The sequence below is a fragment of the Antedon mediterranea genome, chromosome 1 (genome assembly GCF_964355755.1).
Source record: "Antedon mediterranea chromosome 1, ecAntMedi1.1, whole genome shotgun sequence".
In the NCBI taxonomy this organism is placed as follows: domain Eukaryota; kingdom Metazoa; phylum Echinodermata; class Crinoidea; order Comatulida; family Antedonidae; genus Antedon; species Antedon mediterranea.
The window spans coordinates 5,940,918-5,961,828 of NC_092670.1; the positions used below are offsets into that span (position 1 = coordinate 5,940,918).

The following is a 20,911-nucleotide window of genomic DNA, read 5'->3' on the forward strand; positions in this document are numbered from 1 at the left end:
GCATCGATTCCATGCGAACCAACATGAGGTAGAATCCAAGTAACTGTTTCTGTAGTTTGGTAGTTTTGCAAAGAACTCGTTTGAGATGCGCATACATTTTCCCTATACACAAACATAAACCAAATCAAGACATTATAAAAACGATTTAATTCAAAAATATATAAAAATGCAGTACAAATTAATGTGCCATTCAAAAGAGTAATTCATATAAATTACTAAGAAAAGTTAGAGTACAGTATCAACCAGTGACAGATCATCAACAAACTTCCACTTTTCACAATTAGCATCTTTCACAACATCATCGATAGCAGCTTGGAAAACAAGCTTACTGGTTCACCACAGGATATGATTTCTTAGGCTTAAAAAGTTGTCTGGTACATATCTAATTTGGCGCTTTGTTTTATGCGGCTTATAAGTTCTTTTAGTGAATTGAGCATGTCAATCAGATATTGAGATGTAGGTCTAGAGCATCCTTTTAATGCACCCATGTTTTTTAAACAAAATATGATAAATAATTTCTTCAGTTAGGCCTACTTTGGCAATTTGTGATAATATCAAAAACGGGTTTATCATGTTCAAACGGGTTTTCTTTTAGGAATAAGGCACACTATGGCGTCTTTACACTCATGATCACAAGATATAGTAACTGATACACTTAAAAAGAAGACAAACACATTAGGATGCAACGCACAGGATGCAGATGCTAGAGTCAGAGTTATGAATATTCGTATAAATATTGTTTCCATAGCCAAGATTAAAATATACAGTATACCTGTGTAAAATAGAACAGTTATTCATTCTTAGCATTATCAAAATGTTTATTATGGTTAAATTATACTTTTTAGATTAGCATTTGGTTTATGACTTATTACATAGGCCTAATCGTGAAGGTGATACATGCACAATAAAAGTATTAGAATTACCTGTATTACGCGATGCTGTGATAAATAACAATTTACAACTTATGCTTCTGTATAGTTACGCAGAAAATGACAAAATGTATGTGTCTACTGCCTTACTGTATAATGAAAAATCTGACAATTAATAACGTAACGCAGAAGGTCTAAAATATGGTAATTTGCCAAAAGAAAAATGTCTTCAATTATATGAAGGAGGTTCTCATAGAAATAATAAATGAACTCGATATCTTCAATTCAACCACACGATTTTCGTTGATTGAACAACAATAGAGGGGTTTCGCAATCTTACGAATACGATAACGAAAACGGATACGTCACGCACACGTATTCGTTTTCGTAAGCCATAAAAAAAATCTGTTTCGCATGGCAACGAAATATTGAGGCGCGTCCAAAATATGACTGCGGTAAATTTGAGCGAAGCGCAGGTACGTGTTGCTTGGTGCTTGGCAGCTGCCTAGGCCTAGCGTAACATCAAAGCGAGTGAGGACTTTAAAAACTGCTATTTATCAAAATTGACTTGCCATTTTAGTAAATTACTTTCAATAAATCTATAATTATATTATAATTAATTATAATTAATTCCTGATTCAAATGCAAAATGTGCAAAATAGATCAAAAACTATACTCGTTTTTTAGTTACGAATATGACTGGTGATATTCGTCAACACGAATACGCTTTACGAATATGAAATGGGGATCAGCTCAAAAGTTTCACAAATGTATGACGTATCCGTTTTCGTTATCGTATTCGTAATGTTGCGAAACCTCCCTATTATTAGCGAGTTAACGATATGGTTTAGTTAGTGTGGTTAGTATTATTTAGTGATTATGTCAAGTATTTAGGTTCAGTTCGCCATCATGGGCCCAATCATCCATGTCTGACATCTCCAACCTACAACACGTAGAGAGTACACCAAAGCTTAGCCCATCGGTCTTTTCCACATTAAAATTAAGATAACAAAATGTATTGCTTTAAGGTTTGTCGTGTTGTATAATTATTTTGTTTTACTTTTTCTAAACTGGTTACAAAGTTGAATGACCTGTGTCACCTATATAAAATTATATTATAACAAGGCCATATACATGGCTGCAGTCGCGTGCTCAAGTTAGTGTTTACCAACCAACCGACCGACATAGTGAGCTGTAGAGTCAAACATTGGTATAATAATTTACTTTCCGTACAATGTTATATAAAAGCCAAATCAAAAGTGTGGATTGAATGAACTGAAAGAACAATTATTACATTTTGTTAAATTTCTCAATATTTTTCAATAGTTTTTTGTGTCAATTATACGATAATATTTATTGCCATATAAACAACATTCTAAATTGTGATAGGTTAAATTTAACATGCAATACAAACAGTCAGGAGAAAAATGGCAAAATCATCACTTTTGTCATGTTACAAGTGTTGTGAAAAAAATATAGATTAACTGATAAAACTCCTAGAAAGTAGGAAACCTGCAAACTTACAAGTACAATATACTGTATACAAAATCGTGACAAGCTATTCTAAAGTGATTTTAAATTGAACTTTCAAACTTACTATTAAATGCATATAATTATAAACAAAATTGTCTTTAAGGTTCAGTGTTTTGATTTAGAGTGATCAGTCTACCAGTTGTTAGTAATAGTTTAATATATGCTGTAGCTGTAAACATTATACATATTTATGCAATGTAAAAAACCGTTTGATGAAAAAAATACTGTGCAAAATTTTTTTTAAGATGATTTCTTTACTTACATTTTTTTCTCCAACTGAAACTTGATGGCGCAATTTGGTAGCAGTACCTGTATAGCATTTGGAAATTAGATCTTTCTTTTTGCTAATAAATACCATGTATAATTCTTATACTCTCGGAGAGCAATTGCTATATTAATAATGAATTTGTATTCACAAACTCGCGCTATTCTTAATTGAATCCGTTAACTTCACCCGGGCAATCACTAACAAAAGTTGACATATTTTACGGATGAGAAAGTATTCTTCATTGAATAATTACGTCATTATATTATGTTCCTTCAATTTGTTTTTATGTTTTCATTCTTGCCATGGTTAATAGTTTCTATCCGGTCACCATGTAGGCATACACGAATCATAGTAAGAATAGGCGAAAGAGCAAACATAAGCTACACTCAAATTAAAAGGCTAACCAATGAGATAAATAGCGAAAGCAGAGTTATGAACCAGTGGCCGTATTCACCAATCTCACTTAGGCTAAGGGAAATACTTACCCTTAAAATTTAAGAATTCCCTTAACAAAGGGAAACACTTAAGGGGTATTCACAAATGAGTTAAGGGATTTACTTACCTAAGGAAAACACTTAATGTAAGGGTAGAAATAATCATAAATATTCATGAGTTGTCCCATTGTCCAATCACAGAGGATTTAATTCCCCTATGGTCCAATCACTTTCCTCTCTAAAACTAATTTGCATATTTAAAAAAAGAGTAAGGGGTTGGGGGGACGGGGAGAATGAAGAGAAAAATGTATAGACGATGGCAGTCAAAACAAAAACAAATGAATATTAAACCTAGACTAATTTGTATGAGGATCAAGAAAAATAGGTCTAGCCTAGATGCTACTAACAAACCAACATTCTGTGTAGGCCTAAGCCTGTCTGTATTGAGGCATATGCATCCTAGGCCGGTTACTGGGCAGACCAACAGGGGGCCTAGCACCTCTACCTAGCCTACTAGAATGGGGCTAATTTCTATTACAACGAAATGGGAAGCCATCTTCCACAAAGATAATGGCAGTCAAAACAAAACAAATAAATCAATATATAGGCATAGACTAATTTGTATGGGTGGGGATCAGCAAAAAAAGGTCTAGATGCTACTCAAACCAAACATGAATCCTAGGCTGGTTAGTGGGCAGACCAACAGGGGGCCTAGCATCTCTACCTAGCCTAGACTGGGGCCATCTACAAGTAGGCATAGTACTCGCACATACAGAATTGTCAGCACAACCAAGGTACTGAATAGTTAAGGGAACTTTTAAGGGACCTCTGAGGTCCCTTAAAAGTTAAGGGGAAAATAGACCAAGTTAAGGGTTTCCCTTAACCTTAAAACCCTTTGTGAATACCACTTAAGTGAAACCCTTAATATTTTCTTGATTTAAGGGAAATCCTTAGGATTTAAGGGAAATATCTCACTTAAGTGTGATTGGTGAATACGGCCACTGGAGTTTTCAGCTCAGACGTCTAAACATTCATGTATACCGGAGTTTCATCATTGATTTTTACAAGTAATATTTACACAACATAATTATTCATTCATTCACATTTATTCAGCAATATAAATATTTACATTACAAGGATTTTACAAAGACAAGTAATTGTAATCGTAAGACCCTTTAGAACAAAACAAACATTATCACAAAGAAAAAAAATATATAGGCAAAAGTATAAATACATATATTAGATGATTTATTATTTTTCTCACGACACATTTACAAACAGTGAAACTAAATAATTACTCAGAAGAATGTCATAATCCAGTTTCTATTATAAACAGAATTATTACATTATCCTTGTCTTGATTAAGGACTTCATCGAACACATGCAGCATCAATAGTGCATTACTCGTATTTATAAGACCCATGAATAATAAGGTTACGAAAAAGAATATACTAGCCTTATGAAAACAATCTGACAAAGACTTGTAGTAATAACTCATTTTAGTCTAGTAAAGATAATTAAATATTGGGCGAGCCTAGAACAAATATACAGTATTATGTTTGTTTGTCTGGTACTTAAATTCACCAGAGAAAAAAAAATGAAATGTGTATTTTTTTATGTTCAATTAATTCTTGGCTCCATTAACGAATCACTAAAATAACAAATTTTATCAATTATATACAGTATATTATAAATAACTAGAAAAGTACAAACAAGATTAAATATATTGAGTATATAAATATACACAACACCCGGTGTTATTTGTTTAACAATTCTATTATCTGAATAGATTCAATGATTTGGATTTTACTTGGAATAACTGCCTGGTACCATATATAAATGCACGTTATCTTTTAATACATTTTTATGGATGATTTACACAACGTTCAATTAAGTCAAATATTACCATGAATTAATAAAGTTGACTTTCCTATAGACATTATTTTGACATAGGCTCTATATTTTTACGGGGCCAATCTTCGTGTTCCTTTGTTTTAATTGTTTGATAAATAAATATATGTTTTCTTTTTTATTAGCCAATAACACATTTCTTGAGATCCTTGCCTACTCCATGAAAGGTCTTTTGATTCATAAGCATCAGATGATATATGGATTGATAGTAGTAGAATACAACGGAAAAGGAACGGTATTTTCCTCCGTATTTTTGTCTGATCGACAGCGCCTTATGAATATAAAAAGCAAAATAACTTGTCAATATTTCACCAACTTTTCGTCAAATACACTCTATTAAGCTCTGTCTACACTATCAAACTAGTTTGAAAAAAGTGTGATGTGCACAAATATGGTAGTGATACTCCCAAATATAGTGATATGACATCATCATATCCATGGGCATATCACATTTTTTGTCACATAAATAGATAGTGTAGAACTTTAGATAATATTCTTTGCAATTGTGATTAAGTTTAAATACATACCATATATATAGTCCTAAGACAAATAAAGCAATGATCAGTACTGCCAACAAGCAAACTCCAATAACCATGAACACAGTGTTGGATTGAGAATCATCGTCCCCAATAGGAATGTTTTCTTTTGAATGAAGAGACATACTTGTGATTTCTATCTGAATAGAAGTTCCAACGATCTCTTTTTCTTGTTCAATTGATGATTTCATAACTTCAGAGGAAATGTATTCTACAATGTAAATATACTAATACTAAATAACAATAATATAATTGTTTTAATTTTTTGTTTGTTTACCTGTTTCGTCCACTTTTTAAGTTTTGTACTACACAGAATTTAATTATTATTATTGTTGTCTGTTTCTGTTTAAATTGTTATTCTTTTTATTCACTTTTTTTGTTTTTCCTTTAACATTTATGCTTATTATCGATTGCTTAAATGTTACCACTGCTAGGCCTACGTTAACTGTGAAAACCTCCTTACCTATGGCTTGTGTACTGTCACTATATGTTTTTGTTGAATCAGATATAAATGAAATGCTCCCAGCATTGTCTTTAGTTGTAATATCTGTTGTAGACAGATCTGTAATTCCGGTGGATGTCAAAGGGTTCACTTCAGGTGTTGTTACTAGAAAATAAAATATTATTATTATTATTATTATTATTATTGTTGTTTGTTTCTGTTTAATTTGTTATTCTTTTCATTCACTTTTTTATTTTGCCTTTAACATTTATGATTATTATCGAATATTTAATGTTACCACCGGTAGGCCTACGTTGACCTCGACAATATCTTACCTATGGCTGGTGTACTGTCAGGGGTTAAAGGTGATTCACTATATGTTTCTGTTGAACCTGATTTGAATGAAGTGCTCCCAGCATTGTCTTTAGTTTTAATATCTGATGCAAACAGATCTGTAAATTCGGTGGATGTCAAATGATTCTCTTCAGTTGTTGTTACTAGAAAATAAAATACTTTATGTCACTATTCGAATCAGATGGCGTCGGTTCACTTTCACTTAACTTTCTGATATTCCATAGATGTTTGCTCGTTATTTGGTAGGCCTACATTAGTCTTTCCAGTCGTACTTTCTTTTTTTAGACACAGACGAAGTTGAGTCAATCTTTGACAACTTAACAGTGAAAACATCCTTACCTATGGCTTGTGTACTGTCACTATATGTTTTAGTTGAACCTGATTTGAATGAAGTGCTCCCAGCATTGTCTTTAGTTTTAATATCTGTTGCAGACAGATCTGTAAATCCGGTGGATGTCAAATGGTTCACTTCAGTTGTTACTAGAAAATAAAATACTTTAGTTAAGCTAAGATAGGCCTAGTCTTGTTTTTCTAATTGCTCTGATCGAGCTGAAACTTGGCAAAAACAATCTAATCCTGAAGATAAGGTGAGTTTGAATATGATTACAAGAAGGACACTCCCATAATCATGCAATGTCAAAGGTCAAGGAAAAAAAAATCAAAACCGAATCTATTGATGAATAGTATGGTTCATGGAGTGTTGAAATAATAGGGTCAAAGGTCACATCACGCATATGACAGGATTTATGTTCTATTGAACATAGTATCTAGTTATTTATTTTGTTTAGTAAAAAATCAATAATTAAATAACATGAAATAATATAAGAATGTATAAAATGACATATAACGTGCTATAAAATGAATTTACATTACAAGAATTGTCATTCAAATTATAAAAAGTCAAAAGGAAAATCATTTATTTGGAATTGATAGTTAATTATACATTTTTAATTTATTTTTAACTTATTCAATTGTATTAGCTACCGATGCCATATCCGCACAAACAGACATTTCTCGTATCTAGGTTGTTAAATAGCAATCATGATTATTGTTGTTAATAACGACAAACTAACTAGACACGATGTCGAAATCAAGTACATATTTCAAACCGTTTAAAATCAAAAAGATGTAGCTTACCATAACATGGTGGAAAACCAGTCGATGAGGTCGTATTACCGTCACAAGGTAAAAGAGAATCTGAAAAAAAGGAATAAACTCCAATTTTTTAAATAGTATGAATGTTATTTATTTATTTTTTTTTATTATTCCATTCGCTGTTCTCGGTCAATCTTCGACGTAAATGACTGCAACAAAGGCAAAGCAAAACAAACATTTAAAAGGCACAAATATAAATATTTACACAATGCATTACAGAACCTTATCCACCCAAAATGCATATACCATTTTATAAATCTTAGCGTTCAGAGAAAACCCTTTTTAGGGCAAATCGTTTAACCAAAATAATCGTTATCAATTATCTAACAGTTACGTTATGTGTTTAAAATCAGTATCGAAAGTATGTACCAACTTCCTATTCAATAAAGATTCTTGAAGTTAAGCGCGATTTACCGAATTTTGCCGCTACGTCAATTTATATATGTATTGTTTTGAATTAACAACTTAAACCTTATGACATCTTATTTCAATTCATTTCCGGATTGTTGTATATGAAGTTGAATATGCTGTTATCCTCAACTGGAAAAGGAGAGGTAACAAATATTTTTTTAGCATAAATGCATGATTACCTGTGCAGTAGCCCATTGACGTCCCCGGAGTGTCAATAAGATAATAAACAAAATATGTATCATCGTCCTCAGTTGAACATGCTTTTATGCAAAGATCTATCGAATATCCACATGCCCCTGTAAATGTTGGTACGCAGCCAGTGACGGTTTTCACCTCGTCCCCGAGTGCTGGATATGTACCTATATATAGTTGAAATAGTTAATTATGTTAATCGCTTTAATTTGATTAAAAACCGGGGAAATTCATATTAATCTGATGTTCATACATACATATCTTTGTAAAGCTATAATTATTTATTTGAGGGGAATCGTGAATTAAAATTAATCTGTAGGTCCATGTCATGTATGCACTATATAAATGATCTGTAAATGTTGTAAAAAATTATCAACAAACCATCAATCCAAACTGGATATACAGTTCCACATTTAAACAGTCCTGGTGATGAGGTTGGCATTCTTATATCTATCCTATTACCCTCATTTCTCAGCTTATACCAGCCATCTATTATAAAGTCATCAGATATTATCAACCCAGGCTCTGTGTCATATCGAATGCTACGATGCCAGTCTGTAAGCACAAGGTTAGTATCACATGGGTCACCCTCAGTTGTAAGGCAGTCTTCATTCCCTGTGTACAATAAACAATGAATTATAAATTTTAATAGAAATAATAATATATTACAAAACATTTGTAAAAAAACTTTTTGTAATTCTACGGTGTAAATATAATATTGGCCCACTACATAATTATTGTTAATGAAAGAATAGCTATTTACGATTTACCGGGGTTTTTTCTCTGTAGCTGTAATAGATCTACACTAGTTAAAAATGTTAAGCCCGTGCGTGTTAAAGTTATTTTACCCTGGCGTTATTGTCCAAAATGGAAGTTATATCATGTTCTGGCAAATGAGTTGAAACTCAAATTAAACCTAATTTTTTAATAATAAATCAAAAATACTGTACCATTAATACAAATAACAATAGATAAAATCCAAGTCAATTTTGAAAATATAAACATTCTGTATACAAGTTGGTAATTACGTAATACAGTTTCCAATTATAGCGTTTAATGAATCACTTTAAACTGGTACCTCAAAGTACACTGCAATAAGATTATTCAACTTGTAGCCTTACTTATTGTTATCAACAATATTTCTCTTTCGGTTTCTGTAAAAATGTCATAGAATAGTATTATGAACACATAATAACCTTCTCGAAGAAGTGAATAATTGTTTTAAAAAAATATTATGTTTTGATTTGTTGAAGAATCAACTTTAAAAAGGAAATTTCCCGTACAAGTACCCGTGTACTATAGAATCTGATATGGATGATAGTCTCTATTGAATTCTCTGCTGAATTAATAGTTTTGCTAACAAAAGCAGATTTTAGCACATTACCTTGCTTCGGTATCTGGGTACTAGGATAATGATAATAATAATCTATTCAAATACTTTGTGTAAATTCCAATATAACTTTATTTGTCAGTGATTTGTAAATTACGAGTTAGAATGCGTTTACTATAAATAACTAAAAGAAAAACAACTCTTTAAAAAAAACAATGACGTTTCGACTCCAGCATTTGGTCATTCTTAAGCTCAATTATAGATTATATAACAATCCATATATGATATGTAAACAAATCAATGGCCAAAGTTTAAAGTAACGATATACCAATTATTACATTTTAATTAAAAGATGTTTACAATATAACTTTATACAAAAACAAGATCAACTGTAAATTTCGCTGTGACGGTTTCAGTTTTTTTATACCTTTACTTAAAAAATCACATTTGGATTTGAACTTTTATACAAATAACTGTATCAGTAGGCTGTTACTGATAGCATGGTTTTTAAGTGATCACATATGATATGTAAATTTTGAAAATATAAACATTTGTTTGTATACAAGTTGGTACTTGTGTTATTTTGCACATGTAACTGTTGCACCTGATGAAAAATTGCGTAATACAGTTTCCAATTATAACGTTCAATGAATCACTTTCAACTGGTACCTCATAATAAAGTGCAATAAGATTATTTAACATTGTAGCTTTACTTATTGTTATCAACAATACCTATAGTTTTCTCTGTTTTGTAAAAATATTCTAGCAACGTCTTTAAATACATGGATTATCGATATCAATACGGTAAAGTTAATAATAGTGTTACGTATTCAAACGGAAGTTTTTTAAATATATATTATGTAGTGATTTGTTGAAGAAGAATAAGAAGAATCAACTGAAAATTCCCGTATAAGTACCTGTGCACAAAGAATATGATATGAACAAAAACATTGCGATGGTCTCGAATTGAATTCTCTGCTGAAATAATGGATTTTGCTAACAAAAGCAGATTTTATATTAATAATAATCTATTCAAATACTTGTGGAAAATCCAAGATAAATGTATTTGTCAATGATTTGTAAATTACGAGTTAGAACGCATTTACTATAAATAACTAAAAAGAAAAACAACTCTTTAAAAAAACATGACTCTTAAAAACAAGATCAATAGTTCTTATATTCATTGGTAAACAAGTTCTCTTTGATTTGTTGTTGCTAAGTGACAGTTTCAATTGTTTGATACAATAAAATAGTTAAACAATCAAATTTGGATTTGTACTTTTGTACTGTCCTGTATAAGAAAGAATATGATATGAACTAAAACATTGCGATGGTCTCTAATTGAATTCTCTGCTGAAATAATAGATTTTGCTAAGAAAAGCAGATTTTATATTAATAATAATCTATTCAAATACTTGTGGAAAATCCAAGATTAATGTATTTGTCAGTGATTTGTAAATTACGAGTGCGTTTACTACAAATAACTAAAAGAAAAATAACTCTTTAAAAAAGAATGACGTTTCGATAGTTTTAACTATTTAAACAATGAATGGTCAAAGTTTGAAGTAACATTATAGCAATTATTACATGTTAATTAAAAGACGTTTACAATACAACTTTAAAAAACAAGATCAACAAGGTCTTTAATTGGTAGAATTGTGTACTAAGCATGATCAATCAAATTATTAATCAAATTAATCTAACCCTAATTGTTTACTGTGCATTATTTTCTTGTCACATAATTTGCTCATTTGTTTTTGAAGATTAATATTTTGTTCTGAAACATCGATATTTCTTTATTTCATATTTTTATTTTATTTATGTTATGTCTTTATTGCACATGTGGCCAAGGATTACCAAGAGTATATTAATCACTGTCCTATCAGATAGCTGGTAATCCCCCTGTTCCCGGGCTATTTTGTGAACCAATTCAACGGGTAACCCCCTACTCGTCTCGAATAATAGTGCTCACTGGTTATTTTGATCACTGGACTTATGGTTTAGAGTCCTTATCCGATAAGATTTTTTCACCAACTGAACTAGGAGCGAGCCGATATTGTTGGCTCTTGGATACGGTAAACGGTACCCCTGCCTTAAACGCTCGGCCATTTAACTCGCCATATCACATACTATGTTAAAGAAAGATCCTATATTTTACCATAGAGATATATCGCTATGCTTTTACAGAGTCACATTGTTTATTAGTGTACTATTGTTTTAATTGTCTAGAATTCAACTTTTACTCCAATAAAGCAAGCAGTCAAAACGACGCTTATGATATAAAAAAAAGAATTATTACATTTATAGAGGGCGACCTATATTTTTCCTTCATTTTTCATTTATTTCGCGATTTTAAACGGTAGTAGTACACGACAGTGTTTTATTATGTTGTTAACACTAATGCAATTAATGAATGTCAATATATTGTATTAATAAAAGCAGTTTAAGGATGGGGTGGATAATAGAAAAAAAATAAAAATGGATTTTGGTTTGCCTGTCAAAATGTTTACAGTTACGCCACATTAACCCAAGCAGTCTATTGCACTTGTCGACAAGATAATCAATATAAAAAAAATAATCATAGGATTAGGAATGCCGTGTTGTCAGTAGCCAGCGTTTAAGTTCACCATGACTTAATTCTGCCATTTTAGGCCCTGGGCTCCCTATATCAAAATACTGGATCCTACACTGATATTGTCGCAAACAGTGAAGCGTAATATCATTTTAACACTAGTTATTATCCACTCCACTTCTGTGATGAAACCAATAAATATATCAAAAACATTTCAGAAGTGAATCTTGGAAGAATATGATTCCTTTGCCATTTACATCTCCATAAAAAGTTAATACAAAAAGCTACGCAATTTATCTGTTATAACTTTTAATATTTATTGTTATAAATCTGCGTAATACAGCATTGACATGTAGGAGTGTTACTCCAAGAAAACAATCTTTAACAAGTTATGCTATGCTTCTAAATTATTTCTGGCACTTCGTTAGGGCAAATTCTTATCAGAATTACTTAAATTCATCAATGTTCATAATAGTAATGCCAGCACAGTATGTCTAATTGCATAGAAGGTAAAATTAACTTCAATACTCAATCACAATTAATATAACGTTATTTTCTGTCATTTAACTTACAAAACAAATAATTGACAAAAAATGACTTGTGCCATTCAAATTATTTTATTTCCTTTTTTAAATAACTGCAAAATAGAAAAACCGTAAACTTAATTAAGAATTTAAACAATTTCCGCCCTCATTTAGGTGAATAACTATAACAAAGGTTCTGTGTATTATATTGAATCAATTTTAATATTCTATGTATAATATAAAGAAACATAATAACATTTTACAACTTTTGATAGGCACATTCTATGTTGTAAACCTTCTATCGTATTAATAATGTATGAGTGTATTATTTTAATAATATGTATCTGTAAAATAGAAAATCATTTGGAATTCATTTAGTTCTTAACTTAATGATAATGTTAGTTCAATTTCAAAACATGTTACAATATTTATTAATTAATAACAAACTTTATTGATAATAATCATAATTTGCAAATTAAAAAATAAAACTTAAATGAGAAAGTTATGCTGAAAGTTTTCGCCCTCGTTTAGACGAATAGTTATATCAAAAACAAATACAACGCTAAGGTTATGTGTATTGGATCAACTCAGTATATAAAACAAACATAACAATATTTAATAACTATTCCATGTTGTAGAACACATACACGAGTGTAAATTATTTTAATGATAATGAATAATAATAATTTAGTTAAAAAGCAATTGTTAAAACTATTGTACTGCATTAGTTAGCTTGTATATTGTTTGACCTCCTAACTGATTGGATGAAATAGATAGTATTCAAATGAGTTGTTTTTGTTTTGTTTTTTTTGCAACGGTCCAAATGATTAAATAAAACCTCGAGTGCGCCGCGTATGACTCCTGTGCCCAACTCTATCTGTCAGGTCAACATTGGCAGATGGAAACGACAGATACATTGAATATAGAATGTTTTCTTTAGAACAAGAAGTAGATGTGTTTGATGTTTGATCCATGACATATTCGCAGCGAATAGAACAAGGTCTACTATTCAGACAATGATAGTAATTGCGGCTTGATTATAATAGAGAGGTTTCGCACTCTTACGAATACGATAACGAAAACGGATACGTCACGCACACGTATTCGTTTTCGTAAGCCATAACAAAATCTGTTTCGCATGGCAACGAAATATTGAGGCGCGTCCAAAATGTGACTGCGGTAAATTTGAGCGAAGCGCAGGTACGTGTTGCTTGGTGCTTGGCTGCCTAGGCCTAGCGTAACATCAAAGCGAGTGAGGACTTTAAAAACTGCTATTTATCAAAATTGACTTGGCATTTTAGTAAATTACTTTAGTAAATTACTTTCAATAAATCTATAATTATATTATAATCATGAATCATTCCTGATTCAAATGCAAAATGTGCAAAATAGATCAAAACCTATAGTCGTTTTGTAGTTACGAATATGACTGGTGATATTCGTCAACACGAATACGGTTTACGAATATGAAATGGGGATCAGCTCAAAAGTTTCTCAAAATGTGTGACGTATCCGTTTTCGTTATCGTATTCGTAAGGTTGCGAAACCTCTCTATTATAGGCCTACAAACGCAAAACAACACTTTAATGAGAAATTAAATTGTCACGCCATGCTTTGATAAATATTTATAATTATGAAAACGCTAAGGTGCTGTGTATTGGCTCAATATTACAATTCTAAGTATATAATATGCTATTTGATATAACAGGAAAATAACATCAATGTTCAATAAACATTTAATAATGTGATTATAATCAGACTTACTGATATACAGTAATAATATAAATTGTGTTTTACAATTGAAGAAGCGCGTTCACAAATTACGGGACTACTTCATTAGTTGAAATCGGTGTTCCAGTTCGACTTCCTGCCAAGCTTGACGCAATGAACAAATCTCCAAAGGACCCTAAAAAATATCAACCATGTATCACTTATGTACAACTGTGAACAGGTCTACTCACGTAGAATGTTAGTAGGACTAGTATATTAGAATGTAGTATATATTCGATGATTTAGTTATATTCATTTTTTTTAAATACTACTAAATGCACATGTACATTTTCTTTAAATAAACATTTTCCTGGATTGCACAACACGTTTAATTATAGGGCCTTGGAAAATTATAGTTAACAGAAAATCCTGTTAAAATGTATGTTATTTTGTGTATTCCTTCTTCTAGACTAGGTACGTTTGTTTTTGTGAAGGTATGCCTATTCTTATTTTCGTACAGTACAGGTGGCCGAATCTTTTTTTCTGATCTATAAATATGATCATGGAGGATAAAATAATATGTTTTTTTTTTTAATATAAAAACGAACACAGAAAATATTTTGATGTCTATAGGTATTCAAAATATCTAGATATATTACCTGTTGAAAGCGTTTTTGATTCATCATCATCAGAGGATACATTGGTAGGAGAAGGAGATGACGAAATAGAAACAGTATTTTTCGTATTTTGGAATTGGTCTGATCGATGGTGCCTTATGAATGAGCAAAAGTAAAACATTTAAAAGAAAAGTCTTGTCAATGTTTTACTACAGTTTTAATCAACCTACAATGACCGTCTATAAGATAATAATCTATGCAAGTTTGATCACTTATAAATAGTTATACATACCATTTATATACTCCTAAAACAACGAAAATAAAGATAACTGCGAAAGAGCAAACTCCAATAACTATGAATACAGTGTAGGAGTGTTTGTCATCATCCGGAGTGCTGTCTTCATCCTTCTTAGAATAAAGAGAAACATCTGTAATTTCCATCTCTATAGCAGTTTCAATACTCCCTTTTTCTTGTTCAATCGATGATTTCACAACTTCAGACGGAATGTATTCTACAATAATCAAATAAAAGTATAAAAAACAAATAAAAAATAGATATAAGCAAAACAAATAAGCAAAGAGCGACATTTGAAAAGCTTATGGGTTGGGATCTGAGTACATTCTGCTGATCTGAAATTATTTATTAAAAGAATTGTGTGCACATTTCTAATAAGAATTCTTTGTACCATGATTGGTAACCAATATACGTCCTGTATCCAGAGTTCCAGTCCCATAATCTGTCCATAAAACCCCCGCATCCAATTCTTAGCTTACCATTTAAATCAACATTGTTTCTGGAAAAATGTGTGACCAGTTCTTGATTAGTATCCCTCTTACGTCTATCATTATTGCTCTGAGAACAAGTTTCAAAGTAGTCTTTGTATTGAACTGATAGAACAATGTTAATCGGGTTATCGCCGGTGTCTTCGATCAGCCTTACGTTATTGGATGTTGTAATATTTCCATTCAGCGCATCGTTTCTAGTAAAGTAATATGAATATTATTTGTTTTATGATAATTTAGTATTTAAAAGTGTTCCTTATTATCTGTTATCGTATTTTACAGCTAAATTCAATATTTCAAATCACGAATAAACAGTGTCTTGTTCGAGACCTTGAAAAAATATTTATGATTGTCCTTGTACTATATAGGCCTACATTTAAATTAACAGATTTTAAGGATTTATGATGTAGCAGTACCTCTTTAAAGTCATAGAATTTAGCTAAAAAATTAAGCACCTTAGGCCAACATTTTGAAAGTTAGTTTATGGTGAGGAATTGGTGTTGAAGAGAGAGTATAACAATATTAATGTTTATCAATATACTTAATGTATGTAATATATATTTATTTGTATATAATATTGTAACTCACTCGGTGACATTTGTCCATACACAGCAAAGAGCGGCATTTAAAAAGCAGTATGTGTTAACAGCTGTTGAAACGCTTGATCGAAATATTTCTTTTGCATCAATCCACTATAGAGATTATAACATTATTTTCAAAATTGGAATACATAATAATAGTTTGGTAACACCTGCATTATTTATATATAAACATATATATATATATAAATCGAAAGGCAAATTACTGAAAAAAATGACAATGCTGTGGGTATCAGTGGCTGGATCTCAATGGAGATACAAAAATAAAAGCGAAAAGCTAAATCAAAACGATAAAGTAAACAGCCAGAAAAGTTAGCAGAGCTTTCGGGCAACACTAGCCCTTCATCAGTGCAAGTGAAAGAATATATATTGCTGTTATATATATATATATATATATATATATATATATATATATATATATATATATATATATATATATATATATATATATATATATATATATATATATATATATATATATATATATATATATAGACTACCTGTTGTATTACTTTATTATATTAATCGTTATCATAATCGCGTTGTTTACCTTTTTTCGTTGACCTTTTAGTACCACGGAAACGGCCTCTTCATAGCTATCAACTGTAAAGACAAGGAATGAACAGGTTTTTGCATTTATGTGATGTTAGACTTACTTTAATCTTGATTTCAATCAAGATAAATATTATGATATATTATAATATTATGTAAATGAGTTAAACCGCTAAATGCAACTCATCTCTATATGTTTTAGTCACTAGTTCTCTGAAAGCAGTGTCTCACTTGTAAAGTTATATTTACTAGAAACAGTCCTTGTTTTAGCTTCTATTTCAGTCACTGAGTCTGTAACTTCTCTAGGCTTATTTGTATCTTGGTATTTAGAAATAATGTCTTCCTGTAGCACTGATATATAGTCAGTAAGTGTGCTTATTTCCTTTTTTGGAACTGTAGTATGACCAGTTACTCCAAGTTTAATGTCACTGTTTGAAGACGCATGTTCAGTTGTAACTTTCTGGTAGTCTGTAGATGTTTGCAAGGTACTGGATACACTAGTCTTTCGGCGCGTGCTTTCATGTGTAGTGTGGACGTTCACTTTCTCAGACACAGACATATGTGAATCAATCTCAGACAATGTAGTCTTAACTGTAAATGCTGATTGATCTACGGTTGGGGTACTGTCAGGAGTGTTTGATTTTAGTAAAGATGATTCACTATATTTATCTGTTGAACCTGATGTAAATGAAGTGCTACCAGCATTGGCTGGATGTTCGGTATCAGTTGCAAGCACGTCTGTAATTCTGGTAGTAGATGTCGAATGTGTCACTTCTTCGGTCGTTGTTACTATAAAATAAAGTACGTTAGCTAAGTAAACATGAATAAAGAAACTGCTGCAAGTAGTAATTCATTTAGTTTAGTGGTATTAATAATAGAAAGCAAGATAATATGAACAAGAGAATTTTAAAGAAGTAAGTAAATCATAATATCAAATGTAGTTATTGGTACAGATGTATTGTCCCTTTGAAAAAATAATTCTTAAAAGAATTTTTGTTGAATATGCCATTTTTTAATGTCATATAATAGTTATCCACTTTGAACAAAAATTTGATTAAAATATGTATTTAACTGAAAAAAGTATATAAAAAGTATGTTTTATATATATATATATATATTTTATCTGTATTTTATTGTTAACCGTTTTTGATGTTGTATTGTTTTATGTTTCAAACCTGTTAGTGGCGGTATTTATCGCTGTTGGTTTTGATTGAATAAAATAAAATAAAATAAATAAAATAAATAAAATAAAACATTTTTTAAAAAATAATAAATTGGATTTAACCATTTATTTTGTCATTTTATAAGTGAAAACTAATTTTGTTAAACTATTAAAACTACAAAATAGCCTATTCAAAATCTGCATTTAATTAATCTGCATTTTTCATGTGAGAATACATCTTTTAAAAATACCTTTGCATTATGTGCTTGATATCTTTCCTGTATTTATTAAATTTTAATTTTTAAAAATATATAGTAACTTAAATGTGCCGTCAAAAACCTATTATGTAGGCTGATTACTTACCAACAAAATGTTCTGGAATAGCACATTCATATACACCTGATCCATTTACAAAAGAACAAACTTCGCTATTTTCGCATTTACAAACATCAATGACAAAATTTACCGTCGAAGAAAATCCGCAGTTGTCTTGCATATTTATATTGAACATCGATTGGTGATTTGGCGTTGAAGCTACAGGTATCCAATTGAAATCCCCAGCTTCAGAGAGGGTCGCATTCTCTGCTCCAGACATGGTGCTAAATGTAACTGTACAACCTTCTGGATCCCATATATCAAATGTAAATCGGATTGGTTCTTGGTGGATTGCTGGGTATGGGTTAGACGTGTAAATGATCGGCGCAGCATCATCTACGATATGTTTAAAAGATGTAAGTATATCAGTAGTATGATAATGCAACATAAGGGAAGGTAAGATATAAAGGAAATGTAAAATTGATTTTCACAAACCTTTGCGAGTTGACCAATTTTCCACAGATTCATCTGGTGAACATTGTTCACAACAATTATCAATGTTAACGTCAAGCGCAGAGTGACAATGGCCATTGATAATGCACGAGTTATTCTGAAATATAATAATTAGGTTTTTGAGAAAATTAAATCTAATTTAGGCCTATCTTTAATCAATATTGAAACATTGGTTTTTATCGTATTTCAATCAAACGTATTTTGAAAGCAAAGTTGGTGTAAAGTTTTATATTCTAAAATATCTTAGAATTTAGTTATTTCGAGATACGTTGGGATTACATAATTACAAAACAATTTTTTCAATAAGACATCTTAATGATATCTCTGTTTCTATTATTAGATTAATACATAGCTTTTCTAAATTTAAAAAACAGTAAACCTTTAAGTAACATTCTCCTTCTGATGCATTGCATACTTGACAGACAGAATCGTATACAATCAGTATTGCCATTTCTTCACTTTTCAATTTACCATCATTACTAATTGATATCAGATAACCACTCGCTACAACACCTTCTCCTTGTGAACCTGGTTGAACTGCAGGTTCCGGCAATGGGCATTTTACTTCTTGATCAGTTCTAAAGATTCCTGATACTATGGAAGTTTCTTGAAGCAACGCTACTCCAATGTCACTCACCTAAATTGTTGAAATTATATTTACGTTATAAACTTAAAATAATAGAATACATGATATATACTATATTTGGCCTAAATCACTAATACGAATAAAAACGACCAATGTGTATTCCTTACTTTATAACTAAACAATAATAATACTTACATTAATGTTTTGGATGTGACAGGTAATATTTCCTCTTTCATCAAAATTGTCTCCATATACTTTAGCCGATCTACATGGTCTGCTACGAACATCACAAAGACCATCACCAAGAACAGCAAATACTAAAGGTGGTTCAGCGAGTAAGATAGAACAATCACTCCCGCCAAACCCTTCGATGCATTCACACGATCCATTTATACATTCTCCATTTTTGTTACATTCGTTCACACAGAGTTTTCCTAACATTTCTGTTGGTAGCGCAATACTTCCATTTTCCGACACTTCCCAGTATTGTGGATTTGTTGTTAGTTCTAATTCGCATCTATGTTGTAGTTCTGTTACTGTTTGTTTAGCAATATTCTCATCATCTGCAACCTAAAATTTATGCAAAACTGTATACCGTCAAAATAAATACATTGTGTGAACGAGAAAAAAACATTATATAAAGTATTAGCAACTTCTGGGAATTCAACATTCTCCTGCATTTCCCTTTTTTTTTTTATATTATTTATGTTTTAATTGTTTATAAATTGTCCAAAACCAAACTGTAATAAATAGAATAAAAAATATCACCAAAATGTCAATAATGCATCCATCAATGATGTCATCAATAGTGATCGATCCATTATTGATTGCATTCAAACAAACTTCATAAGTAATTGAGTTCGACAAAGTTTCTGCACAAAGTGTCCTGGTATACGCTTCAGTCAATCCATTTGGAGTTGGGAATTCTGGAACCTAAAACATAGTTAGTACATCATTAGTGTATATTGATTTGGTAAATTAAGAAACAAAGAAAATATACTCCAATCCATATACGGTAGGCCTATGGTTTAAGCTTTGTTTTTAAATCAAAGCATAAGATGATCATGTCTATATTTAAATAAAATAATAAGACATTATGAATATAACAAATGCTTGTGTTAATACTTGTGGCACAAAATCAGGATCCTCGTTGAATTCAGTAAATTCATAATTTCCAGCCTGGTCATCAAGATCTATCTCTTCTACTTCTCTCTTTCTTCTTCCTACACCGTTGGTCTCGCCATTATCGTTACCACCACAGCCTAGCTTATTGTTTTGGGCATTAAGTCCATTGCAGTAACCACATTCAAAACCATTAGCTCCACATGTACAGTGACTTTCAATTGGATACGTATCGCCATCGTATAGCTTCCCCATAAATATATTTTCATTGTTATTAACTCTGATAGATATATAAAACAAATTGCAATAATGAATAATCTTATTATGAACACAACTTATTTTAACTAAGAATATATTTTGCCTCGTGTCATTCTTTAAGAGTGTATTACATTTCACAAAATAAGACTTATGACTTTACTTA

At 30.9% G+C, this 20,911-nt stretch overlaps 1 protein-coding gene across 1 annotated transcript; it reads right to left on the minus strand.

Annotated features, from left to right (window-relative positions):
* Positions 1-4,326: 4,326 nt before the first annotated feature.
* Positions 4,327-9,242, minus strand: LOC140046106 (uncharacterized). Its single transcript, XM_072090634.1, has 9 exons — positions 9,056-9,242; positions 8,487-8,720; positions 8,093-8,272; positions 7,485-7,544; positions 6,687-6,827; positions 6,329-6,490; positions 6,015-6,158; positions 5,543-5,762; positions 4,327-5,286 (listed from the first exon to the last, which is right to left on the minus strand). Exons 1-9 carry the CDS (start codon positions 9,108-9,110, stop codon positions 5,202-5,204), a joined length of 1,281 nt encoding a protein of 426 aa, XP_071946735.1. The 5' UTR covers positions 9,111-9,242; the 3' UTR covers positions 4,327-5,201.
* Between the last annotated feature and the right edge of the window lie 11,669 nt (positions 9,243-20,911).

Excerpts from the sequence above, each read along its gene's own strand:
- LOC140046106 (XM_072090634.1), bottom strand. The coding sequence starts at position 9,110 with ATGTTTATATTTTCAAAATTGACTTGGATTTTATCTATTGTTATTTGT. Across the intron at positions 6,828-7,484 it reads TGGTTTTCCACCATGTTATG|TAACAACTGAAGTGAACCAT; the intron begins GTAAGCTACATC and ends TTTATTTTCTAG. Across the intron at positions 6,491-6,686 it reads TGACAGTACACAAGCCATAG|TAACAACAACTGAAGAGAAT; the intron begins GTAAGGATGTTT and ends TTTATTTTCTAG.